Source organism: Malaclemys terrapin, chromosome 20, assembly GCF_027887155.1.
Source record: "Malaclemys terrapin pileata isolate rMalTer1 chromosome 20, rMalTer1.hap1, whole genome shotgun sequence".
NCBI lineage: Eukaryota > Metazoa > Chordata > Testudines > Emydidae > Malaclemys > Malaclemys terrapin.
The window spans coordinates 8,526,922-8,548,379 of NC_071524.1; the positions used below are offsets into that span (position 1 = coordinate 8,526,922).

Below are 21,458 nucleotides of genomic sequence, written 5' to 3' on the forward strand. Positions count from 1 at the left end.
GATTAAGGGGGACATGATAGCGGTCTTCAAATATTTGAAAAGCTAATACATAAAGTTGGAGAAAAAATGTTCTCTTTTGCCACAGAGGACAGGAGAAGAAGCAATGGGTTCAAACTACAGCATAGCAGATTTAGATTAAATCTCAGGAAAAAATTCCTAACTGTAAGAACAGTAGGACAATGGAACAAACTGTCTAGGGAAGTTGTGGAAGCTTCTTCACTAGAGGTTTTCAAAGAGACTGGATAGCCTCTGTCTTGGATTGTTTAGACCCAACAAATCTTGAATCTTGGCAGAGGGTTAGACTAGATGACCCTTGTTATCCTTTCTAATTCTATGGTTCTATGATTCTATGTTCTTATGGTCTTATGTAGATCAATAATAAGAAAGAAAATATCATAATGCCACTTATATAAATTCATGGTATGCCCACACCTGGAATACTGTGTGCAGTTCTGGTCACCTCATCTCACAAAAAAGATGAAAAGGAACAGAAAAAGACAACAAAAATAGTAAGTGTATGGAACAGCTTCCATATGAGGAGAGATTAAAAAGACTATTCTCCTCTTAATTTCATCTCAAGCATCTAGCATTGGCCACTGTCAGAAGACAGGATACTGGGCTAGATGGACCATTGGTCTAATCCAGTATGGCCATTCTATGTAGCCAGAGGATATGAGTCCATTACTGTCATAGGCAAGGTTCCATGGCTGCATTGTGCAGGAGGTCAGACTCACTAGACGATCATGATGGTTCCTTCTGGCTTTAAAATCTATGAGTCTGTGTTGAGGTGTATAAACCTATCACTGGACAGAAGCGGGTTAAGGAGCAACTCTGGGTTAAGGAGGCCCCACCCTTCTGCTCATGCTGAGCCTGCTCTAGTTGAAGGTAGGGTTTAAAAAGCAGCCAGACAGCTCAGTCACGGGCTGGCAGGGCAGGGAGGAAGACGTGTTCTGGGAGTTCTGGGAGTTCAGAGCAGGGCAGGACCTGAACCCTCACAAAACCAGGGAATAGAGGAGTCACAGCTACGGGGGTCTGGGACCAGAGCTGGGAGCCCAGATGGCAGGTGACTGGGATGCAGAGGGAGGTAGAAAGTGATCCAGGGAAGCTGACTTTAGGCTGACGCAAGGCACCACAGGTTAAGCGAATCCAAATCAGCCTCCTAGACTCTAGGTCGGAATCCCCGGTGGAGTGAGTCAGACCAAGTTCCTCTGCATCGTCCCCTGAACTGTGCCCACTAGGTGGAGTTGCCACCCCCTGAACTGTACCCACTAGGTGGAGTTACTGCCCCCGGTGCTACCACAAGCCTGCCTCCCCATCATAGTGTCTATAAGTCACATGGGTGAAAAGAAAATGGCTAGCAGGATGGATACCACTTAGCAAGTATTGGCTTAACCTGCTTTCATTTGCCTTTAACCACAGTCTGCCCCCCAACATAGATGAATAATAGCATGACAATCTTGGAGAATATGCATATGAGACATCTTCACTGTCAGAAGAGGAGAAAAGTACTACTCCATCTTCCTGTGTAGGGGCTGATCCTACAGAAGTCGTCAGCGACAGTAAGTCCTGACAATACTAAGTGGATAGCAATGGAGACTCAGAGAGGGCTTGTTTAGGTAACCTTTATCAAAATGGAAACCCGTTCATTCAATATTTTCTGGGTTAAAAGTCCATGGATTTATAAATATAACTGTACAGTCCGTCAGCAGTGTGACACAGTGGGATATGTCTGTATCAGGTTGTGAACTCTATTTTCTATTATAGGGTGAACACATGCCTCACAAGATGGCCTGAGGGCAGCTTACTGCATTACATTCTAGAGAGGGCCTACGAAGAAAACACACCTGACATCCCACTGACGGACTGTTATCGAGAGCTGTGGGATACCTCTCTAGGCTGATCAACTTTGACATCTCTCAACTGCTGGCCCAGCCGTATTGAACAATGTTTCTTCTACACAGCCCGAAAACACTAGCAAATATCAGACTCACAGAAGGGATGAGATCATACCACAGGATGGTGAGCCTCAGGACTTCAGCTATTTTTCAAACGTCTTGTTCACTTTTCATAGCAAGGCAACTGTGGTTAAGAAATTATCTTCCTAAGCCTGTGTTCTTGCTTTCCCACCACATTGTCCCTGAAAAGGTAAAATAAGAAATCCAGTGTGCCCACAGTATCAGTTGACCTCTGGAGAAGTGGATATAAGTGACTGGGGAGCTTGACTGGTCTGAGACACTAATTTTAGGGTCTAGAACTTCTGGACTGCAGAGTCCCAAATCCCTAAGAAGCAATCAGGAGAGTGCCTACAAGGCCCAGAACAAGAAGTAGTGTTTCTGCCCACACCCAGTTGGCTTGGGTGCACATGAGACCCTGCAACTGGATTCACTCACAACAGAGTGGTGACTATATAGAGAGATACTAAGTCAGGTTGTAACAAGCAGGTCTGAATATTTTGAGATATTTGAGGTCCTGGGTCACTCCACAGACATTATCTCAACCATCTTATAAAAGTCCTGAGTAAAAAATAAGTTGAAAATAAATGCAAAACTAGCAAAATCTTGGAACTGAAATAATAGGAAAACACTAATCATGTATTCACTCAGACATGTACACAAAGGAAAGTTTCTCTTTCTTCCGACAGATAATTAAAATGTCCCTTTTATATTTTGGTATTCAGTATCTCAACTTTGAAGAGTATTTTTGACACAAAATGTATGTGAAAGGTTAGTCGTTAATTCTGTCATAATAAACTCTCTCTTCCTCCCACAAATCATAATTGTGAGATTCAATTTTTAACTCCACAGATCTACATGTCTGCCATCCCAACACCAATGTATACAATAAAATGAGTGGTTAGACTTACATAGGGATTTCATCCACTTCTTTGATAAATCACACACTGAAACCCAAAAGAGATAAAAAGATTAGAAAAACATTATTTTTCAAAATCATATATATTGACATTATACATTCAATTTCGACATTCCAGATCTCCTTAGATGCATATATTTGGAGGACCGAATGGTTATACTTAATTAAAAATAAAGATGGACCTGATCTGTAAAATTCAGATCTAAACTTTGAACACTCTAAAAGTTGGGAGTTTGTATCCAGATGTAGCGGGGCAGTAATCCCGCTCCGGCCCTGAAGGGCTTAAAACAGCCCTGGGAGAGGGTGGTTGCCGGGGGAAGCAGCTACTAGGCTGATTGGGGAAGCAGCCGCAGCTGGGCCATGCCCCAATCATGCCTCAGCTGGCCCTATATAAGAGGCTGGGAGCCAGGCGCTAACAGTCTCTCCCTAGCTGAGAGGGAGACGGACCTGGCTGCAGGGACCTGAGCAGAGTACCTGAGTGGAGCAGGGCTGAGGAAAGGCAGAGGAGCTGGGGAGCTCCAGTCTGGAAAGCCCCAGGCTGCAGCCTAGCAGAAGGCCAACGAGTACTGGGGGTTGCAAAGGGTAGCACAGGGGTAGGCGAAGGCAGCAGGTCCAAACCCAACCTTGCCAGTGATGAGTAGGCTGATACTGCAGTCTGCCCCAGAGTGTGGGGGCTAGACGATGACTGGCAGTAGCCTTATACTGAGGTGAGGTGGGGATAGTGGGTGGGGGTTCCCTGGAGAGGGGAGACCCTGAGAGAAAGGGGTTACTGTCAAGGGGCAGCACCCCAGATAACGGGGCACCTGGTCCGGGAGGGACACCGGCCTGCATAGAGTGCTCCAGAGGCTGGATGAGCTAATTCCCAGAGACAACCAGCAGGAGGCACCACAGGGGTGAATCCCACATCGCTACACCAGAGTCTTAGCTTTTCCTATTACAGAAAAAAGAATGAAACCATAGAATCCTAGAAATGTCAGGATGGAAAGGACCTTGAGAAGTAATCAAGTCCATCCACCTGCACTGAGGTAGGACCAAGTAAACATGGGTTTGTCCAATGTCTTCTTAACAACCTCCACTGATAGGAATCCCAAAACCTTCCTTGGGAAGACTATTCCAGGGTTTAACTACCCTTATAGTTAGAACATTTTTACTAATATCTAACCTAAATCTTCCTTGCTTCAGATTAAGCCCATTACTTCTTCTCCTAACTTCAGAGAACATGGAGAACAATTAATCATAGACACAGGACTGACCCCTGTGGGACTCCATTAGATATGACCTCCCAGTTTGACAGCAAACAGTTGATAACTACCCTTTGAGTACAGCCAGTTGTGCCCCCATCTTATATTAATTTCATCTAGCCCATATTACCCTAGTTTCATTATGAGAATGTCATTTTGCACTTTGTCACAAGCCTTCCTAAAATCAAGATAGATCACCTCTAGTGCTTCCCCGTCCACTAGTAATCCTGTCAAAGGAGGAAAGGACACATGTAGATCTGAATCTGAGTTCAGATTTTCACAGGTGTAGGTGAAAAATATAAGAATGAAAAATATAAGAATTTGTCTACAACATTCTTCGTAAAAAATTTCTGCCATTCTCCAACCTGCCCTATTTTTCATGTATAAAACCCACATCTTACCAAGATCTACGTACTTGGTTAATTATGCTGTGCATATAATCTCATTGACTTCACTGGGACTACATTAATTTTAATAACACCTATTTTTACTTTAGTTTAATTCACTTCTGTGGGACTACTTGTTGTGTGGAAAATTGATGGGTAGATGGAGGGAGTATGGATTTTTTTTAATGCAATCTTGTTTATTTATAACTGGACATCTACAAATTCCTGCTTCTCTGAACACAGGAGTAACCAGAAACAGTCTAAAACCTCTCTAGTCAGCACCAGACACAGAAAGCCCCGTCTACCTTCTTCCAGAGTCATACATAATGCTCAACCAGGCTGTCTCTCTTGTCTGTCACAGGCTGTCTAGATTCTGCTTCTCCTGAGACTCCCTCTGAGGCACACACGCAGTTTAAGAACAGAAGCACTGATCAGTTGTAACAATTTAGCAGCCTTGACAGCGTTACTGCAGTAACAACATTCTTCAGCACTTAACTACACCCCCAATAAAAGCCCTACCCCCTACATTTGAAAGGCTGCTTCTCCTCAATCTTTCCATTTGTGTGTGTGTTGGGGTGCTACTGCCATCATTTCAGCCACCCAATTAAAATATTGTCTTTATAATTATTTGGAACAGAAAGCAACAGCCAAGCATGCCCCATAACAAGGTTTAGCCCAACCTATAAGAGTATGTATATTTTACAATAAAACTACAAAGTAGTTACAGTGTAATCATAGTATTTTAATACATCTGAATTCCAAAATGAAATGCATTAATTCCTAACCCACTTTATCTTCTATTTCCTGGCATTTGTGACTGAAACTATGATATTCTTCAGAAATTAAAATATGACTTACCAGAATGTATGGAATTCTTCATAACAGAATGTGGATGAGGATCTGAAAACAGGATGGATGAGAAAGTAAGCAACATATATGTTGATCTGTGTATTTTTTCACTAATATATTAGAACTCATAAGAAATTATACCCAAGCAGAAGATAAGGATACACAGAAAAAAACAAAAACAAAACAAACAAAATGGTTACTTACCTGTACAATAACTGTTGTTCTTGGATATGTGTTATGCACATATATATTCCACTTCAGATATGTGTGCACCCTATGCACCTGAGTCAGATTCTTGTAGGCAGCAGTACCCATTGGGCAATGCGTGCTCTCTGTCTGTCCTCATGCCTTTAACTGACAGCATACAGGGTCATTACACTCAAACCAGTGGAAGAGGTAGGTAGATTGTGGAACAAAGAACAGTTACTGTACAGGTAAGTAATGTTATTTTTCTCCTTTGACTGATACATTCCACTTCAGGTGATTGATTAACAGTACTCATTTAGGTGGAAGCAATTCAGAGTCTATCAGAACAAAGACTGAAGAACAGCTATGCCAAAGTCCACAAAAGCTTTAGAAACTACTGTGATGGCATAATGTCTAGTGAAAGTGTGAATTGAAGACCATGTGGCTGTTCTGCAGATGTCTATGATCAGGATCAAAGGGGTAGCCATGTTAGTCTGGATCTGTAAAAGAAGCAAATAGTCCTGTGGCACCTTATAGACTAACAGACGTATTAGAGCATGAGCTTTCGTGGGTGAATACCCACTTCTTCGGATGCATGCATGCTCATGCTCCAATACGTCTGTTAGTCTATACGGTGCCACAGGACTATTTGCTTCTTTATGATCAGGATGTTACTTAAAAATTTTGGAGAAGTAGCTTAAGGTCAAGTGGAATAAACTGGAATTCTTTTTGGAGGTGCAACATTTGCCAGTTTGTAACAAGTCTAGGGGCAAAGCTTTTCTTGACCTGCTACTCACAAACAGAGAAGAATTAGTAGGGGAAGCAAAAGTGGATGGGAACCTGGGAGGCAGTGACCATGAGATGGTCGAGTTCAGGATCCTGACACAGGGAAGAAAGGAGAGCAGCAGAATACGGACCCTGGACTTCAGAAAAGCAGACTTTGACTCCCTCAGGGAACAGATGGGCAGGATCCCCTGGGAGAATAACATGAAGGGCAAAGGGGTCCAGGAGAGCTGGCTGTATTTTAAAGAATCCTTATTGAGGTTGCAGAAACAAACCATCCCGATGTGTAGAAAGAATAGCAAATATGGCAGGCGACCAGCTTGGCTAAACAGTGAAATCCTTGCTGATCTTAAATGCAAAAAAGAAGCTTACAAGAAGTGGAAGATTGGACAATTGACCAGGGAGGAGTATAAAAATATTTCTCAGGCATGCAGGAGTGAAATCAGGAAGACCAAATCACACTTGGAGTTGCAGTTAGCAAGAGATGTTAAGAGTAACAAGAAGGGTTTCTTCAGGTATGTTAGCAACAAGAAGAAAATCAAGGAAAGTGTAGGCCCCTTACTGAATGAGGGAGGCAACCTAGTGACCGAGGATGTGGAAAAAGCTAATGTACTCAATGCTTTTTTTGCCTCTGTCTTCACAAACAAGGTCAGCTCCCAGACTGCTGCACTGGGCAGTACAGCATGGGGAGAAGGTGACCAACCCTCTGTGGAGAAAGAAGTGGTTCGGGATTATTTAGAAAAACTGGACGTGCACAAGTCCATGGGGCTGGATGCGCTGCATCCGAGGGTGCTAAAGGAGTTGGCGGGTGAGATTGCAGAGCCATTAGCCATTATTTTTGAAAACTCATGGCGATCGGGGGAGGTCCCAGATGACTGGAAAAAGGCTAATGTAGTGCCCATCTTTAAAAAAGGGAAGAAGGAGGATCCGGGGAACTACAGGCCAGTCAGCCTCACCTCAGTCCCTGGAAAAATCATGGAGCAGGTCCTCAAGGAATCAATTATGAAACATTTAGAGGAGAGGAAAGTGATCAGGAACAGTCAGCATGGATTCACGAAGGGGAAGTCGTGCCTGACTAACCTAATTGCCTTCTATGATGAGATAACTGGCTCTGTGGATGAGGGGAAAGCAGTGGATGTGTTATTCCTTGACTTTAGCAAAGCTTTTGATACGGTCTCCCACAGTATTCTTGCCGCCAAGTTAAAGAAGTATGGGCTGCATGAATGGACTGTAAGGTGGATAGAAAGCTGGCTAGATCGTCGGGCTCAACGGGTAGTGATCAATGGCTCCATGTCTAGTTGGCAGCCGGTTTCAAGCGGAGTGCCCCAAGGGTCGGTCCTGGGGCCGGTTTTGTTTAATATCTTTATTAATGATCTGGAGGATGGTGTGGACTGCACTCTCAGCAAGTTTGCAGATGACACTAAACTAGGAGGCGTGGTAGATACACTAGAGGGTAGGGATCGGATACAGAGGGACCTAGACAAATTAGAAGATTGGGCCGAAAAAAACCTGATGAGGTTCAACAAGGACAAGTGCAGAGTCCTGCACTTAGGACGGAAGAATCCCATGCACTGCTACAGACTAGGGACCGAATGGCTTGGTAGCAGTTCTGCAGAAAAGGACCTAGGGGTCACAGTGGACGAGAAGCTGGATATGAGTCAACAGTGTGCTCTTGTTGCCAAGAAGGCTAACGGCATTTTGGGCTGTATAAGTAGGGGCATTGCCAGCAGATCGAGGGATGTGATCGTTCCCCTTTATTCGACATTGGTGAGGCCTCATCTGGAATACTGTGTCCAGTTTTGGGCCCCACACTACAAGAAGGATGTGGAAAAATTGGAAAGAGTCCAGCGGAGGGCAACAAAAATGATTAGGGGTCTGGAGCACATGACTTATGAGGAGAGGCTGAGGGAACTGGGATTGTTTAGTCTCCAGAAGAGAAGAATGAGGGGGGATTTGATAGCAGCCTTCAACTACCTGAAGGGGGGTTCCAAAGAGGATGGAGCTCGGCTGTTCTCAGTGGTGGCAGACGACAGAACAAGGAGCAATGGTCTCAAGTTGCAGTGGGGGAGGTCCAGGTTGGATATCAGGAAAAACTATTTCACTAGGAGGGTGGTGAAACACTGGAATGCGTTACCTAGGGAGGTGGTGGAGTCTCCTTCCTTGGAGGTTTTTAAGACCCGGCTTGACAAAGCCCTGGCTGGGATGATTTAGCTGGGAATTGGTCCTGCTTTGAGCAGGGGGTTGGACTAGATGACCTCTTGAGGTCCCTTCCAACTCTGATATTCTATGATTCTATGATTCTATGATTCTAAGTCCTTAGGCAGGAAGAGACCCCGTTCAAAATTCTCTTCACCGAAACTGCTGGACCTCTCATTCCTTCTGCATACATTACAAATCGTCTCAGAGAGAATCTAAATTGTTCTGTCCTATTGATCTAGAAAGAAAGAGCACTGCACATGTTTAGTGTGCACAGTCTCTCTTTGTCCTCATGATTTTGTGAAACTGGAAAGAATGTGAATTGTTGGATTCAGGTGGAAGTCTTGTAATCTTTTGTTAGAAATAAAGCGGGGGTGGAGGGTAGATAATGAGGTAAGGTGCCAGGGAGGGACATGTTCTCTAATAGGAGAGAGAAATCCTCATAAAACCTTTCAGATATCAACAAGACATGGGATGAAAGAAAAACGTGAGGATGGGTTGCTGAAAACCGAACTTTTATTCAGCTCATTCAGAGGACTCACTTTTTCAATTGCATTAGATATTCCAGGATATGCCGAATCTGCATTCTGGAAGGGGAGAGATAGTGCCTAATGGCCCTAATAGAAAAAAAAATCCACTTTGCAAGGTATGTCTCTCTATCAGAAATCTTTCTGCCACAGGTGAGAATGTTTCGAATCTCTTGAGAGAAGAATTTTTCAGATGTGTTCAGTTGCTCAACATCTATTCTGTGAGGTGGAGATTGTGAGAGCTGGGGTGAACAACTTGGCCCCTGGGTCTCTAATAGTAAGCCCTGGACAAAAAGTAGTGCCATAGTAGACCAGAACAGAAATGGTGATCCCCAGTTGTGAAATACTCTCCTCCCTATGTTGTTTTTCAGGGATTATTGGTGATCTTGTGGAAGCAATGTGAGAGAATTTTGCATCCATTCTTTGAATGAGAGACTCCTCACAACTTTCCAAATAACCCATTTTTATATATATTATTATATATATAACTGTTGGTTCAGCCCAAAATGATTTTTTTTTCTGAATTGTTATTTGCCCAGCTCTAGTCTTGATTCCGTCTTTCTTTCCCAAGATGGAGAAGACTTGGCTGTCTTGAAGATGGCACTAGGGAAGGAGATTGATCCCTCTTCTCTCTGTGTGTCTTCAATTAAAAAAGATAGCTTTTCCAGAAACAGGTTCAAGACAAAATTAATGAGAACACTTTAAAAATATTGCTATATTTGAGATAAAATTTTGAACGTTGGTAATAGTGCTAAAGTATTGCATAGGTCTTCAACTGGCGCTCTGATCAGGGGTGCAGTTCACACTTTAAGCAAAGATGTATATATATAGGGCCAAATCCTGTTGAGACTAATAAATTGTTTAACCCATTAAATTCAATAGAGTTTCAAAGGTGCAAATCAATGTAGAAATAATGAATAAATTATTTTATTTGAAACAGAGCTAGTTGGGTTTTTTTTTCAACAAAAAGATTTACATTAAAACAGAGTTTTGTAAAAAAAGAAAGAAAAAAAATGACGAAAAATAACTTGCAATTAATTTTTGAGGCTTTATTTTCAATTTTAAGAGGGAAAATCAACATGGTTTAGTATTTTGGAAATGTTCATTTTTAAATTTTAAGGAAATGACCACCCCTTCTCAAATTTTATTTTTTTCCCTTAGAAAAGTATGTGTGTGTGGAAGGAGAGGAAGAATAATTAAAATTGAGAGAATATAACACTTTCATATTTAAAAAGCATTACTTTCAAAAAGTAACCTTTTTGCTTTTTAAAAAAGTAGAGGGTTTTTTTCTCTGACACTTTTAAATCTGATAGTTATTTTCAGATAGAAACTTATTTTTTTAAACTAAGGGTTAGGCCTCAACTGGAGTATTGGGTCCAGTTCTGGGCGCCACATTTCAGGAAAGATGTGGACAAATTGGAGAAAGTCCAGAGAAGAGCAACAAAAATGATTAAAGGTCTAGAAAACATCACCTATGAGGGAAGATTGAAAGAACTGGGTTTCTTTAGTCTGGAAAAGAGAAGACTGAGAGTGGTCATGATAACAGTTTTCAAGTACCTAAAAGGTTGTTACAAAGGGGAGAGAGAAAAATTATTCTCCTTAACCTCTGCGGATAGGACAAGAAGCAATGGGCTTAAATTGCAGCAAGGGAGGTTTAGGTTGGATATTAGAAAAAACTTCCTGTCAGGGTGGTTTAGGCACTGGAATAAATTGCCTAGGGAGGTTGTGGAATCTCCATCTTTGGAGATTTTTAAAAGCAGTTTAGACAAACACCTCTCAGGGATGGTCTAGATGGTGCTGGTCCTGCCGTGAGTGCAGGGGTCTGGACTGGATGACCTCTCGAGGTCCCTTCTAGTTCTACAATTTATGATTCACAACAGAAATGTGACCGTGTTAGATTTACAAGAGGCTTGAACAGATTAGTGTTTTATTTTTATGTATGTAATGACTCCAGAGGCCATTCTAATCGGGGTATTATGAATAAGCAGATAAAAAATAAGTCTTAACTAGAGCACAGATGCCCTGCTATGCTCTGGTATAGCACTTATCACTTGATGGGCAAAAATACTGGTAGTTTTGAATTTTTTCCAGACGAAATGCATCTGTTTCTAACAATCAAATGCAGACAAACTCATTTGTAATACATATTGAACTCTTTATGAGAACTTACCTAGTGAATTCATGATTTTGTATTATGCAGTCTGAGCTGAAAAACATGGGATAAAACAATGGTCAAAATACATACTATGTATAAGTTAGTAACTTTTCCAGTTCCCAGTTGAATGAAGATATGTTATTGGAGTACCAAGGTTAGGAATAGAATGGAACCAAAGCCAAAAGGTACAGAGTCGAGGGTCCTACAGCATTTTAATGTGGTGCCTTTGCTCTATGTGTTGAGTTATTTAATGGACAGTTCACTTAACCTGGACAAAATAATATGTAATGTTGTATATGTGGTTCTAAAGTTATAATAAAAGGTGCACTTTTAAATAAATTAAGGGCATGGAAGAGTCTAGCTATAACACAGGTCGCAGTGGGGACTAAGAACTCAGACCTGCAAGTGACTCTGTGAGGATGGACCTCTGTGTCAGTGGGGGTCCTGTGAATAGGGTGCAGCAAGGACACAGAGCTCTGTCCACACTGAGTCAATTTCATGATAAGAATTTGAAAATTTTCCTTAGCCTCTTGCAAAGCCCCAAAAGGTGGGGGGAGGGGCCAAGAGTGTCAGTTTCACTGAATAATGGGACTACATCTCAGGAGGCACATGGTGCCCTAACAGGGGATAAGGAAGGCCACAAAGCAGTCAGAGCCCTGGCCAGGGACGGCTCTGGCTTTTTTGCCGTCCCAAGCAAAAAAAAAAATAAATAAAATCAGGGTGGCCGGAGCGGCAAAGCAGGAAAAAAAAAAAAAAACCTGCGGGGTGGCCAGAGCCAGGGTGCAGGGGGACTCCCTGCGCTGCAGACGTGCCCCGGCTAGCGGGGGGAGGGGGAGGGAGCAGGGGGAGAGAGAGAATGGGGGTGGCCAGAGCTTCAGCGGGGCGCTCGCCATGCGACCCCGACCGCCGCTCCGCCTGCCGGGAGGGCTCCGCGCCGCTCCGGTCGGCGGGAAGGGAAGGACGCGGGTTGCCCTGCCGGGCTTGCTACAGAACTGGCACCGGCTGGGGCAGATGGAGTGCGCAGCCCGCACCCAGCAGGGTGCTCCCCTCCTCTGCGCCGCCGCCCCCTACAGGGTGGCTGGATCGGCGAACCAAAAAAAAAAAAAAAGTGGCCGTGCTGCCCTAGGATTGGACGGAATGCCGCCCCGTGGAATCTGCCGCCTCAAGCATGAGCTTGCTTGGCTGGTGCCTGGAGCTGGCCCTGGCCCTGGCGTCCATGCGGAGGTATGCTGTACCATTAAATCTGAACTTCCACCATGCACTGGTTGAGTTCTGGCTGGGAGTGTTGTGCTGTACTGCCTTTTACCATATGTACCCTATATGCTACCTGCCCTACGTGTTGTACTTGAAAGTCTGGAGTGAAACTATTATTTACAAGCTGTATCCCCTGTTACACAACACAAAGAGATTCTTGTTGATTTGGACTGCAGTTAACTGTCGACCACATCTCCTGCTTGACTCAGAGAATGGTCTTCTCTGGCAGAATGGCTGCACTGGTAGCAGCTTACTCCTTAGTATGTTTCATCAAAGTATTGTGCCATATTCAGACTTTATGTCTGGAGCTGGAGTTATTATCAGTGGCCTTATGTATCTGCCTCATTTGGTTTCACTCATTTTCCATATGAACTTTTTCACTTGGGAAGATTTGAATCCAGGTCTCCTATATACTAGGTGGATGCCCAAACATTTCAGCTGTTGAATATTATAGCATGGGTCTTTATCAATGTGCCTTGTTGAAGCTGTTCCACTTTGAATGAAATAATTAAAGATTCACTAGACCAGGGACTGGAGCATGTCACCCCTTCTAGGAGAGCGTCCTAACCATCAAGATTTAGAGTCATTATAATTCTCTCTGACCCACTGACTAATTACGTATTTTATACAAAGTAGAATAGATTCCACAGGAGAAACAGAGAACACTGCACCATAAACTATCCAGTAGCTTAGTGCTCTCTCCTGGGTTATAGGGTGAGCCGGGTTTAAATCCCTGCTCTAAAGCAGGTGGTAGACAGGTTTGAACCAAGTTCTCCCACATCTTGGGTAAGTACGCTAACCACTGGGCTATTGGGTAAAAGATAGCACAAATTCCTCAAGCTATCTTTTGTGCAACTACGAATTCTCAGAGCACATCTGCCAAATCGGACCTCACAGATGAGAGAGCCTGGGACATGTCTAGTTTGTGAATCCTGCCAGAGCTTAGGCATGAGCTAAGTAATGAGCAACTCAATGTAGGTGGCACTGTGCATGCATGTCCATCAGCAGATTTATACGTGCCTAGGAGTGGAAACTTGAATTTCTAGGGAGTTTAGGCACCTAGGAAGTTTAGGCACCTACAGGGGTACCCAGCAGGTGGAGTTTGGAGGATCTAAATTGTACATAGTGTTTAAATTCACAAAGGAACTTAGGTGTGGAAAGCTCAGCATCCCTGTGCTTAAATTTTACGCAATTAGAAAATCATTGAGATTCACAAGGCTTGGGTTAGGCACCCAGGCTCCCTCTACAATTAACAGGGAGGATAGGTGCCCAGGATGGGATCCACAAAAGCCAGCATGCTAGGTGAGATGCCTAAACTAGCCAATGGGAGATGCCAAGAAGAGGGGTGTGCCCTAAACCCCTCCTTCCATCATAAATAGGCACATAAGTCTGCGCTGCAGGGAGGCATCTCCTCTACTTGGCATTCTTAGCTGCAAATGTTCTCTTGGCATTCAGCACCTACACTGCTTTTGCAAAAAGCTGGAGGAAGAAGGTGCTCCCCTATAACTTTTAATCCAGTGATTAGACATGAGAGATCTCCAGTTCAAGTCCCCCCCTCTGTCTGGGACAGTTAAATTCTCTCAGGGGTCATGTGGTAGCATATAACAAACACAGATGTTTTTCATAGAGTGCTTTTGCTCTTTACTTATTCACACAAGAAATACACAAACCCATACCAAAAACAAACAAACAAACAAACAAACAAAAAAACCCACCACAATTCTACATGCATTTTCCCTCACTAACTCACACTTCCTGGGCATGCCCTTGAGGGACCATCTGTGTTCAGGTAAACAGGTTATCCTTTTGGAATTGTAGTCCTGCTACCTGGTGGAACCCATGACAATGCATTAGGAACCCTGGCTAATGAGCTCTCAGAACTGGATACTCTCATAAGAAACCAACTTTCCACACAAACTTCCTCATGGATAGACTTTACAAAAACTAGACAAGCTATTTACAAGACAAACTTTGCCTCTCTACAAAGGAAAAAGGACACTAAACTATCTAAACTGCTACATGCCACAAGCAGCCACAACAGTAGTTCCCTTAACCCACCCAGCAATATTGTTAATCTTTCCAGCTATACTCTTAGCCCAGCAGAAGAGTCTGTCCTATCTCGGGGCCTCTCCTTTTGTCCCTCCAGACCCATGAATATGATACAGTTTTGCGGTGACCTGGAATCCTACTTTCGACGTCTCCGACTCAAAGAATATTTCCAACATACCTCTGAACAGCATACTAAGCCACAGAATCCCCCCTACCAGCACTACAAAAAAAAGGATTCTGCGTGGACTCCTCCGGACGGTTGAAACAACAGACTGGATTTCTACATAGATTGCTTCCGTCGACGTGCAAAGGCTGAAATTGTGGAAAAGCAACATCACTTGCCACATAACCTCAGCCATGCAGAACACAACGCCATCTACAGCCTCAGAAACAACCCTGACATCATAATCAAAAAGGCTGACAAAGGAGGTGCTGTCGTCATCATGAATAAATTGGAATATGACCAGGAGGCTGCTAGACAGCTCTCTAACACCACATTCTACAGGCCATTATCCTCTGATCCCACTGAGGATTACCTAAAGAAACTACACCATCTGCTAAAAAAACTCCCTGACAAAGCACAGGAACAAATCTGTACAGACACATGCCTAGAACCCCAACCAGGGGTATTCTATTTGCTACCCAAGATCCATAAACCTGGATATCCTGGACGCCCCATCATCTCAGGCATTGGCACCCTAACATCAGGCTTGTCTGGTTATGTAGACTCTCTCCTCAGACCCTACGCTACCAGCACTCCCAGCTATCTTCGAGACACCACTGACTTCCTGAGGAAACTACAATCCATCGGTGATCTTCCAGAAAACACCATCCTGGCCACTATGGACATAGAAGCCCTCTACACCAATATTCCACACAAAGATGGACTACAAGCTATCAGGAACAGTATCCCTCATAATGTCACAGCTAACCTGGTGGTTGAACTTTGTGATTTTGTCCTCACCCACAACTGTTTCACATTTGGGGACAATATATACCTTCAAGTCAGCGGCACTGCTATGGGTACCTGCATGGCCCCACAATATGCCAACATTTTTATGGCTGACTTAGAACAACGCTTCCTTAGCTCTCGTCCCCTAATGCCCCTACTCAACTTGCGCTACATTGATGACATCTTCATCATCTGGACCCATGGAAAAGAAGCCCTTGAGGAATTTCACCATGATTTCAATAATTTCCATCCCACCATCAACCTCAGCCTAGATCAATCCACACAAGCGGTCCATTTCCTGGACACTACTGTGCTAATAAGCGATGGTCACATAAATACCACCCTATACCGGAAACCTACTGACCGCTACACTTACCTACATGCCTCCAGCTTCCATCCAGGACACACCACACGATCCATTGTCTACAGCCAAGCTCTAAGATATAACCGCATTTGCTCCAATCCCTCGGATAGAGACAAGCACCTACAAGATCTCTATAAAGCATTCTTAAAACTACAATACCCACCTGCTGAAGTGAAAAAACAGATTCACAGAGCCAGACGAGTACCCAGAAGTCACCTCCTACAAGACAGGCCCAACAAAGAAAATAACAGAACACCACTAGCTGTCATCTTCAGCCCCCAACTAAAACCTCTCCAGCGCATCATCAGAGATCTACAACCTATCCTGAAAGATGATCCTTTACTCTCACAGATCTTGGGAGACAGACCTGTCCTCGCTTACAGACAACCCCCCAACCTAAAGCAAATACTCACCAGCAACCACACATCACTGAACAAAACCACTAACCCAGGAACCTATCCTTGTAACAAACCCCGATGCCAACTCTGTCCACATATCTATTCAAGTGACATCATCATAGGACCTAATCACATAAGCCATACCATCAGGGGCTCGTTCACCTGCACATCTACCAATGTGATATATGCCATCATGTGCCAGCAATGCCCCTCTGCCATGTACATTGGCCAAACTGGACAGTCTCTACGCAAAAGAATTAATGGATACAAATCTGACATCAGGAATGAAAATACTCAAAAACCAGTGGGAGAACACTTTAACCTGTCTGGTCATTCAGTGACAGACCTGCGGGTGGCTATATTACAACAGAAAAACTTCAAAAACAGACTCCAACGAGAGACTGCTGAGCTAGAATTGATATGCAAACTAGACACAATCAACTCCGGTTTGAATAAGGACTGGGAATGGCTGAGCCATTACAAACATTGAATCTATCTCCCCTTGTAAGTATTCTCACACTTCTTATCAAACTGTCTGTACTGGGCTAGCTTGATTATCACTTCAAAAGGTGTTTTGTTTTGTTTTTTTTCTCTTAATTAATTGGCCTCTCAGAGTTGGTAAGACAACTCCCACCTGTTTATGCTCTTTGTATGTGTGTATATATATCTCCTCAATATATGTTCCATTCTATATGCATCCAAAGAAGTGGGCTGTAGTCCATGAAAGCTTATGCTCTAATAAATTTGTTAGTCTCTAAGGTGCCACAAGTACTCCTGTTCTTCTTTTTGGGGAGAATTAGACATCTAAAAATGGGATCCACAGAAGCCAGCATACTGAGTGAGCAGATGCCTAAATCAGACAGGGTGTGACCTAATTCCCATGCCTAAAAGGGAAACCTAAGTCTGGACTAGAGGGAGGAGACTCCCTCCACTCAAGATTCACAACCATGAACACTAGCCTGGTGTTAAGCAACTAAGCCAGGTTGATTCTTTCTCACTAAAAATGAAAGAGAAGGGGCCATTCTTTTCTCCAATAGGCCAATGGTGAGAGCACCAACCAGGGTGTGGGGGACCCAGGTTCAAATCTCTCCTCTGCCTAAGCGACATCGACTTCCTGTACAATGTGTTGGGAGTCCACAAGTGGGATTTTCAGAAACCAGCAAGGTGAGCAGGTAGTCACCTAAGCTAGCCATGAAGAACATGAGAACCACACATGGTCACCTTGACAGCGATGAGTGACAGGGCAGTTCCACATTATAGTGACTAGCCCAGATAATTACCCAAGTCAGAATGAATTTGAAAGAGCTCTTACTGTTGCACGTGCAATGGCACACTTTACATACAGTTCAGGGGTTAACTACACCACTGGCCACTCTGTTAGTAACTTGAGTTGCCACCAGGTATGAACTGGAAGCGAGTGTAGACTACAGAGCACAAAATGTAATATGCTGCTTATGGAAAGCACGACTAGATAAGTTTCACGGCTGCATTTTACAATAGATGTAGCTTCTAGGTGGTATACAGATATAGCTCTGTGTGGAGTGTATTGCACAATTGAGTCTGTGGGTAACAAAGGGTAGGAAGATGGATAGGAAAAGTCAGAAGTTCCTTGCAAGTCCTAGATGAAAATGAGTACTCTTAGCTACCTGACCTTATAAAATCAGAAGAGATTCCAATGGAAGCCCAGATTATTCACATTACTTACAAAATTGGGCAAAACCTCTCTACAGTAGGCCAGCTTCAATCCTGTAATCTCTTCCAGGTATTTTTTTTTCCCAACCAGGTAGCATGATTGCCACCTTGGCTGGGCTGAACTTCAGCCAGCTACGCAGTAGCCTTTGTGGAGACTTAAAAGTCTGTGGCAAGAGCTAGTTGGATCCGTTTGTTATGTTATGCAGAGGCTGATGTTAGGCATGCTGATCAGTTGTAACTTAGACCCTGAATAAAGCTGACCTCCATCAGACACCTTGGTTCAGAGTGATCAATGAACACTGCAGCCTTCATCCAGTCCCCAGTCTCAGGGTCCGTCTACACTGCACATTCTTTTCAGCCATGTGTAGAGGACACACACAGCTTGCACCCCTACCACAGATATAAACTAGAGTCACCAATTTTGGTTGAATGTATTCCTGGAGGTTTCATCACATGATATAATCTTTAATTAAAGATTAATTTTTATTTCCTGGGGACAGTTCAGGGTAATCCTGGAGGTTTGGCAATCCATGTACAAGTGAGGTGCTGCTTAGGTGAGGAAAGACACTCCTGCATCCTTTGGATATGTCCCTAGGTTTGCAACCTACAGGGCTCGCTACTTGCCCAAGTAGTGCCTCCCTGTCTACCCTGTTATTTTTAGCAGTGTATGGTCCCACTGCAGGAGTCTTTCCCCACTACAGGGAAAGGCTGCAGCAGTGAGAAAAGACATTGGCAATGGGGAGACAGCAGAAAAAGACTACAACAGCTCCCCATAGCTGGAGCCTTTCCCTGCCCCAGGGAAAGACTCCTGCAACTGGGGACTCCAGCAGCAGGGAAAAACTCTGGCAGGGAGGAGGCAGCAGGCAGAGGCTCCGGCACCTCCCTGTTGCCGACCTTTCCCCACTTCCTCCCACTTGCCAAAGCCTTTCACTGACACGTGTAACTACATGCTAGAGTGTGGATTCAGCCTGACTTTCAGTGTGATGTGCAGCTACACTTACCCTACATGCTGCTGCAAAAGGTGTGCAGTGTAGATGTAGCCTCAGGTGGACACTGGCAAGCTGAGAATCCCCACACCACCCAGACTGGATGAAAGGGAGGTGTTTAACCAGCATATTGGTGACAGTACAGCTGAAACTTTCTTGCTGTAGGCCTGACCCAGCTCCCAGTGACAGCATCAGCAATGTCAAGAGGAATGGGACACCAAATTGCCTTTTGTACTTTTGAAAATCTCCCTCATATTGAATCAATGATAATTTACAAAATCAAATTTGTATGAAGATGAAACTAGGAAAGCTGCTGTATTCTTGTTCCATATAAACCAATTAAAATTGAATGTTTTTGAGTATAAATAAATATATAGCATTGCAATATTATAAATAATGTGGAAAAAACTATATCAAGGAATAAAATAAAATGTAAATGATTAAATGTAAAGTAAATGTCTTCATTAATCAATGTGCAAATGAAATGCATCTAATTGAAAGTGTTATGTTTCACATATCAAAAACTTTAAAATATATGTATTAAAAATAAAGCTGTATTTAGGAAAGCAGGATCTGAGAAAGCTCCACAAAACTGCAGCAGTTTTAGGCCTCAATTTTGCAAGTTCTTTAACACGGAACTAACTTCAAACATGTGAGTAGTACGATTGGTCCCCATTTTTCAAAAATGTACACCCGTTGGCTTAAGTCACAATGTGCAAGTGTCAGCATGTACATAAATATTTGCAGGATCAAAGTCTAATGCTGCAGTCATAAAGGCCTGATTCAATCAGTGGAAACTCTCACTGGCTTTTATTAGGCCATAAAAGTGTATAAGAAAATGGCAATCTCTTCGGCAGCAGGTGCTCTGGAAAGAGAAAGTGGTGCTAGTCTTCAAAATGGCTGTCTCAGAAATAATTTGCCCTGCTAGAAAAGTAAATTAACTGGACTCTTGAATTTGTTTTGTTTTCACCAAAGTATTAAAAGAACATTCAGAGAAGCTAGAGAGATTAAGGATGCAAAGTATTAGACACAAAAGCTGCAGAGAAGTTACTACTTTATCTTTAACATGAGACATGAGGGGTTTTTTCACACTTGTGACCTGCATACCTATGGCAGCTTAAGTTTTAAGTGTAGACTAAACCTTCATCAACAGTCCCTTAAAACTAAAGAATAAATGGGCTATTCCTATGCAGTCATTTGCAGATCTGTTTGCTTTGCACACATATTTAACAGGACTGCTATATATTAACAATACATATTACTGAATAGTTTCAGGGATTCAAGTTTAAGAACTATTGTTCACTTTGTAGGACTAAAATTACTCAGCTTCTTGCCATGTACTTTACTTGACACACAAGCACTCCCTATCCTGAGTTTAATCATTATTAGATACTCAGTTTCTCCTGTTTTCTTGTTTAATTAAAAGGCCCGTTGGGTTTTATCGCTTTAATCTCCAAGACCTTTGGACTAGCAAACAAGTTAGGAGCCTGAACACCTACATTCTTATACACACTCTTATAGAAAATGCAATGTGTTTTTTATTGCTCCCTGTAAGTGTTTTTAATACATATTCTTCCCGCCTTTCTCCCTAGCATACCCCTTTATTAATTTTCTTCACAAAGAACAAAATGATGGAGAAATTTTAATATAGAGCTAGGGAGTATTTAAAAATGTTTTTGCAAAATACATTTCACTGGAACAAAATAGTGATTGCCACAGAACCTGTATTTTAAATTCTAGTTGCTGGATATATGAGTTTTGCCATGCCTGCATATTACAAATTAAGTTAAGTGAGTAGTGACTTTTGGTGCTTCAGATTTTGGGCACCCAATCTGTAGACTCTTTAAAAGGGCATGACTTTGAGAATGTGTTAAGCCCCCCCTAGCTGAAAATCAAGCACCTCTACAGTGTCTCTTATTAGGCACTAAAAATCACAAGTAACTTTTAGAAATGTAGGCTTTTATCTTTATATCAATTAAGGTATTAGATATTCCCTAAACTGAATCTGTTATTATGGTCAAAGAATGACACAGGTTGAATGACTCAGTTGCCTTTTCAGAAGAAAAAAATTAATAATAATGTGTAAGTTAATGACAGCTTATTATAATAACAAGTATTGTAAGAAACTTGGACATTCACATATTAAGGCTCTTTAAAATGACCTTCTTTCTACATAATTCTGAAGTACCAAGGAGACGGGAGCATATGTTAGGCTGAATGGACCAGAGACAGAAAACGGTCAGACCAAAGAGCAGAAATAAAAGGAACCCCCTGAAAATAGTTTTGTGCAATTCTCAAGTAGAAAATACATAGGACATATGAAAATGCAAAATATTTGTTTAAACTTACATTTGCAGTTAGGACGTTTTAAGGTCTCCTGTTGTGTTTTGAAATCAAACAGCTTTCTCTATCATGACTGTCTCCCCTTCCTAGAAAATTGTTTTCAGGTGTCCTATAGTATTCGTGAATAATTAACTAGGTGAGGTAAGTTTCAGAGAGGTAGCCGTGTTAGCCGGCTTCAGCAAAAACACCAAGGAGTCTTGTGGCACCTTAAAGACTAACAAGTTTA

The 21,458-nt window shown here is 42.8% G+C and overlaps 1 protein-coding gene across 5 annotated transcripts in view; it reads right to left on the minus strand.

Moving 5' to 3' along the window:
- The window catches only part of LOC128826533 (butyrophilin subfamily 3 member A1-like), a 113,673-nt gene extending 92,329 nt beyond the window's left edge, over positions 1–21,344 (minus strand). For 3 of the 5 annotated variants that reach the window (XM_054009862.1, XM_054009861.1, XM_054009860.1), the window contains exons 1-4: positions 21,239–21,344; positions 11,210–11,245; positions 5,357–5,398; positions 2,864–2,899 (exon numbers count right to left, since the gene is read on the minus strand). In XM_054009862.1, the coding sequence (XP_053865837.1) occupies positions 2,864–2,899; positions 5,357–5,398; positions 11,210–11,222 (91 nt within the window). In that variant the 5' untranslated portion in view covers positions 11,223–11,245; positions 21,239–21,344. Of the gene's footprint in view, positions 1–1,991; positions 2,091–2,863; positions 2,900–5,356; positions 5,399–11,209; positions 11,246–21,238 lie in introns of those variants that run through there. The other 2 variants (XM_054009864.1, XM_054009863.1) reach the window with 2 other exon arrangements.
- Between the last annotated feature and the right edge of the window lie 114 nt (positions 21,345–21,458).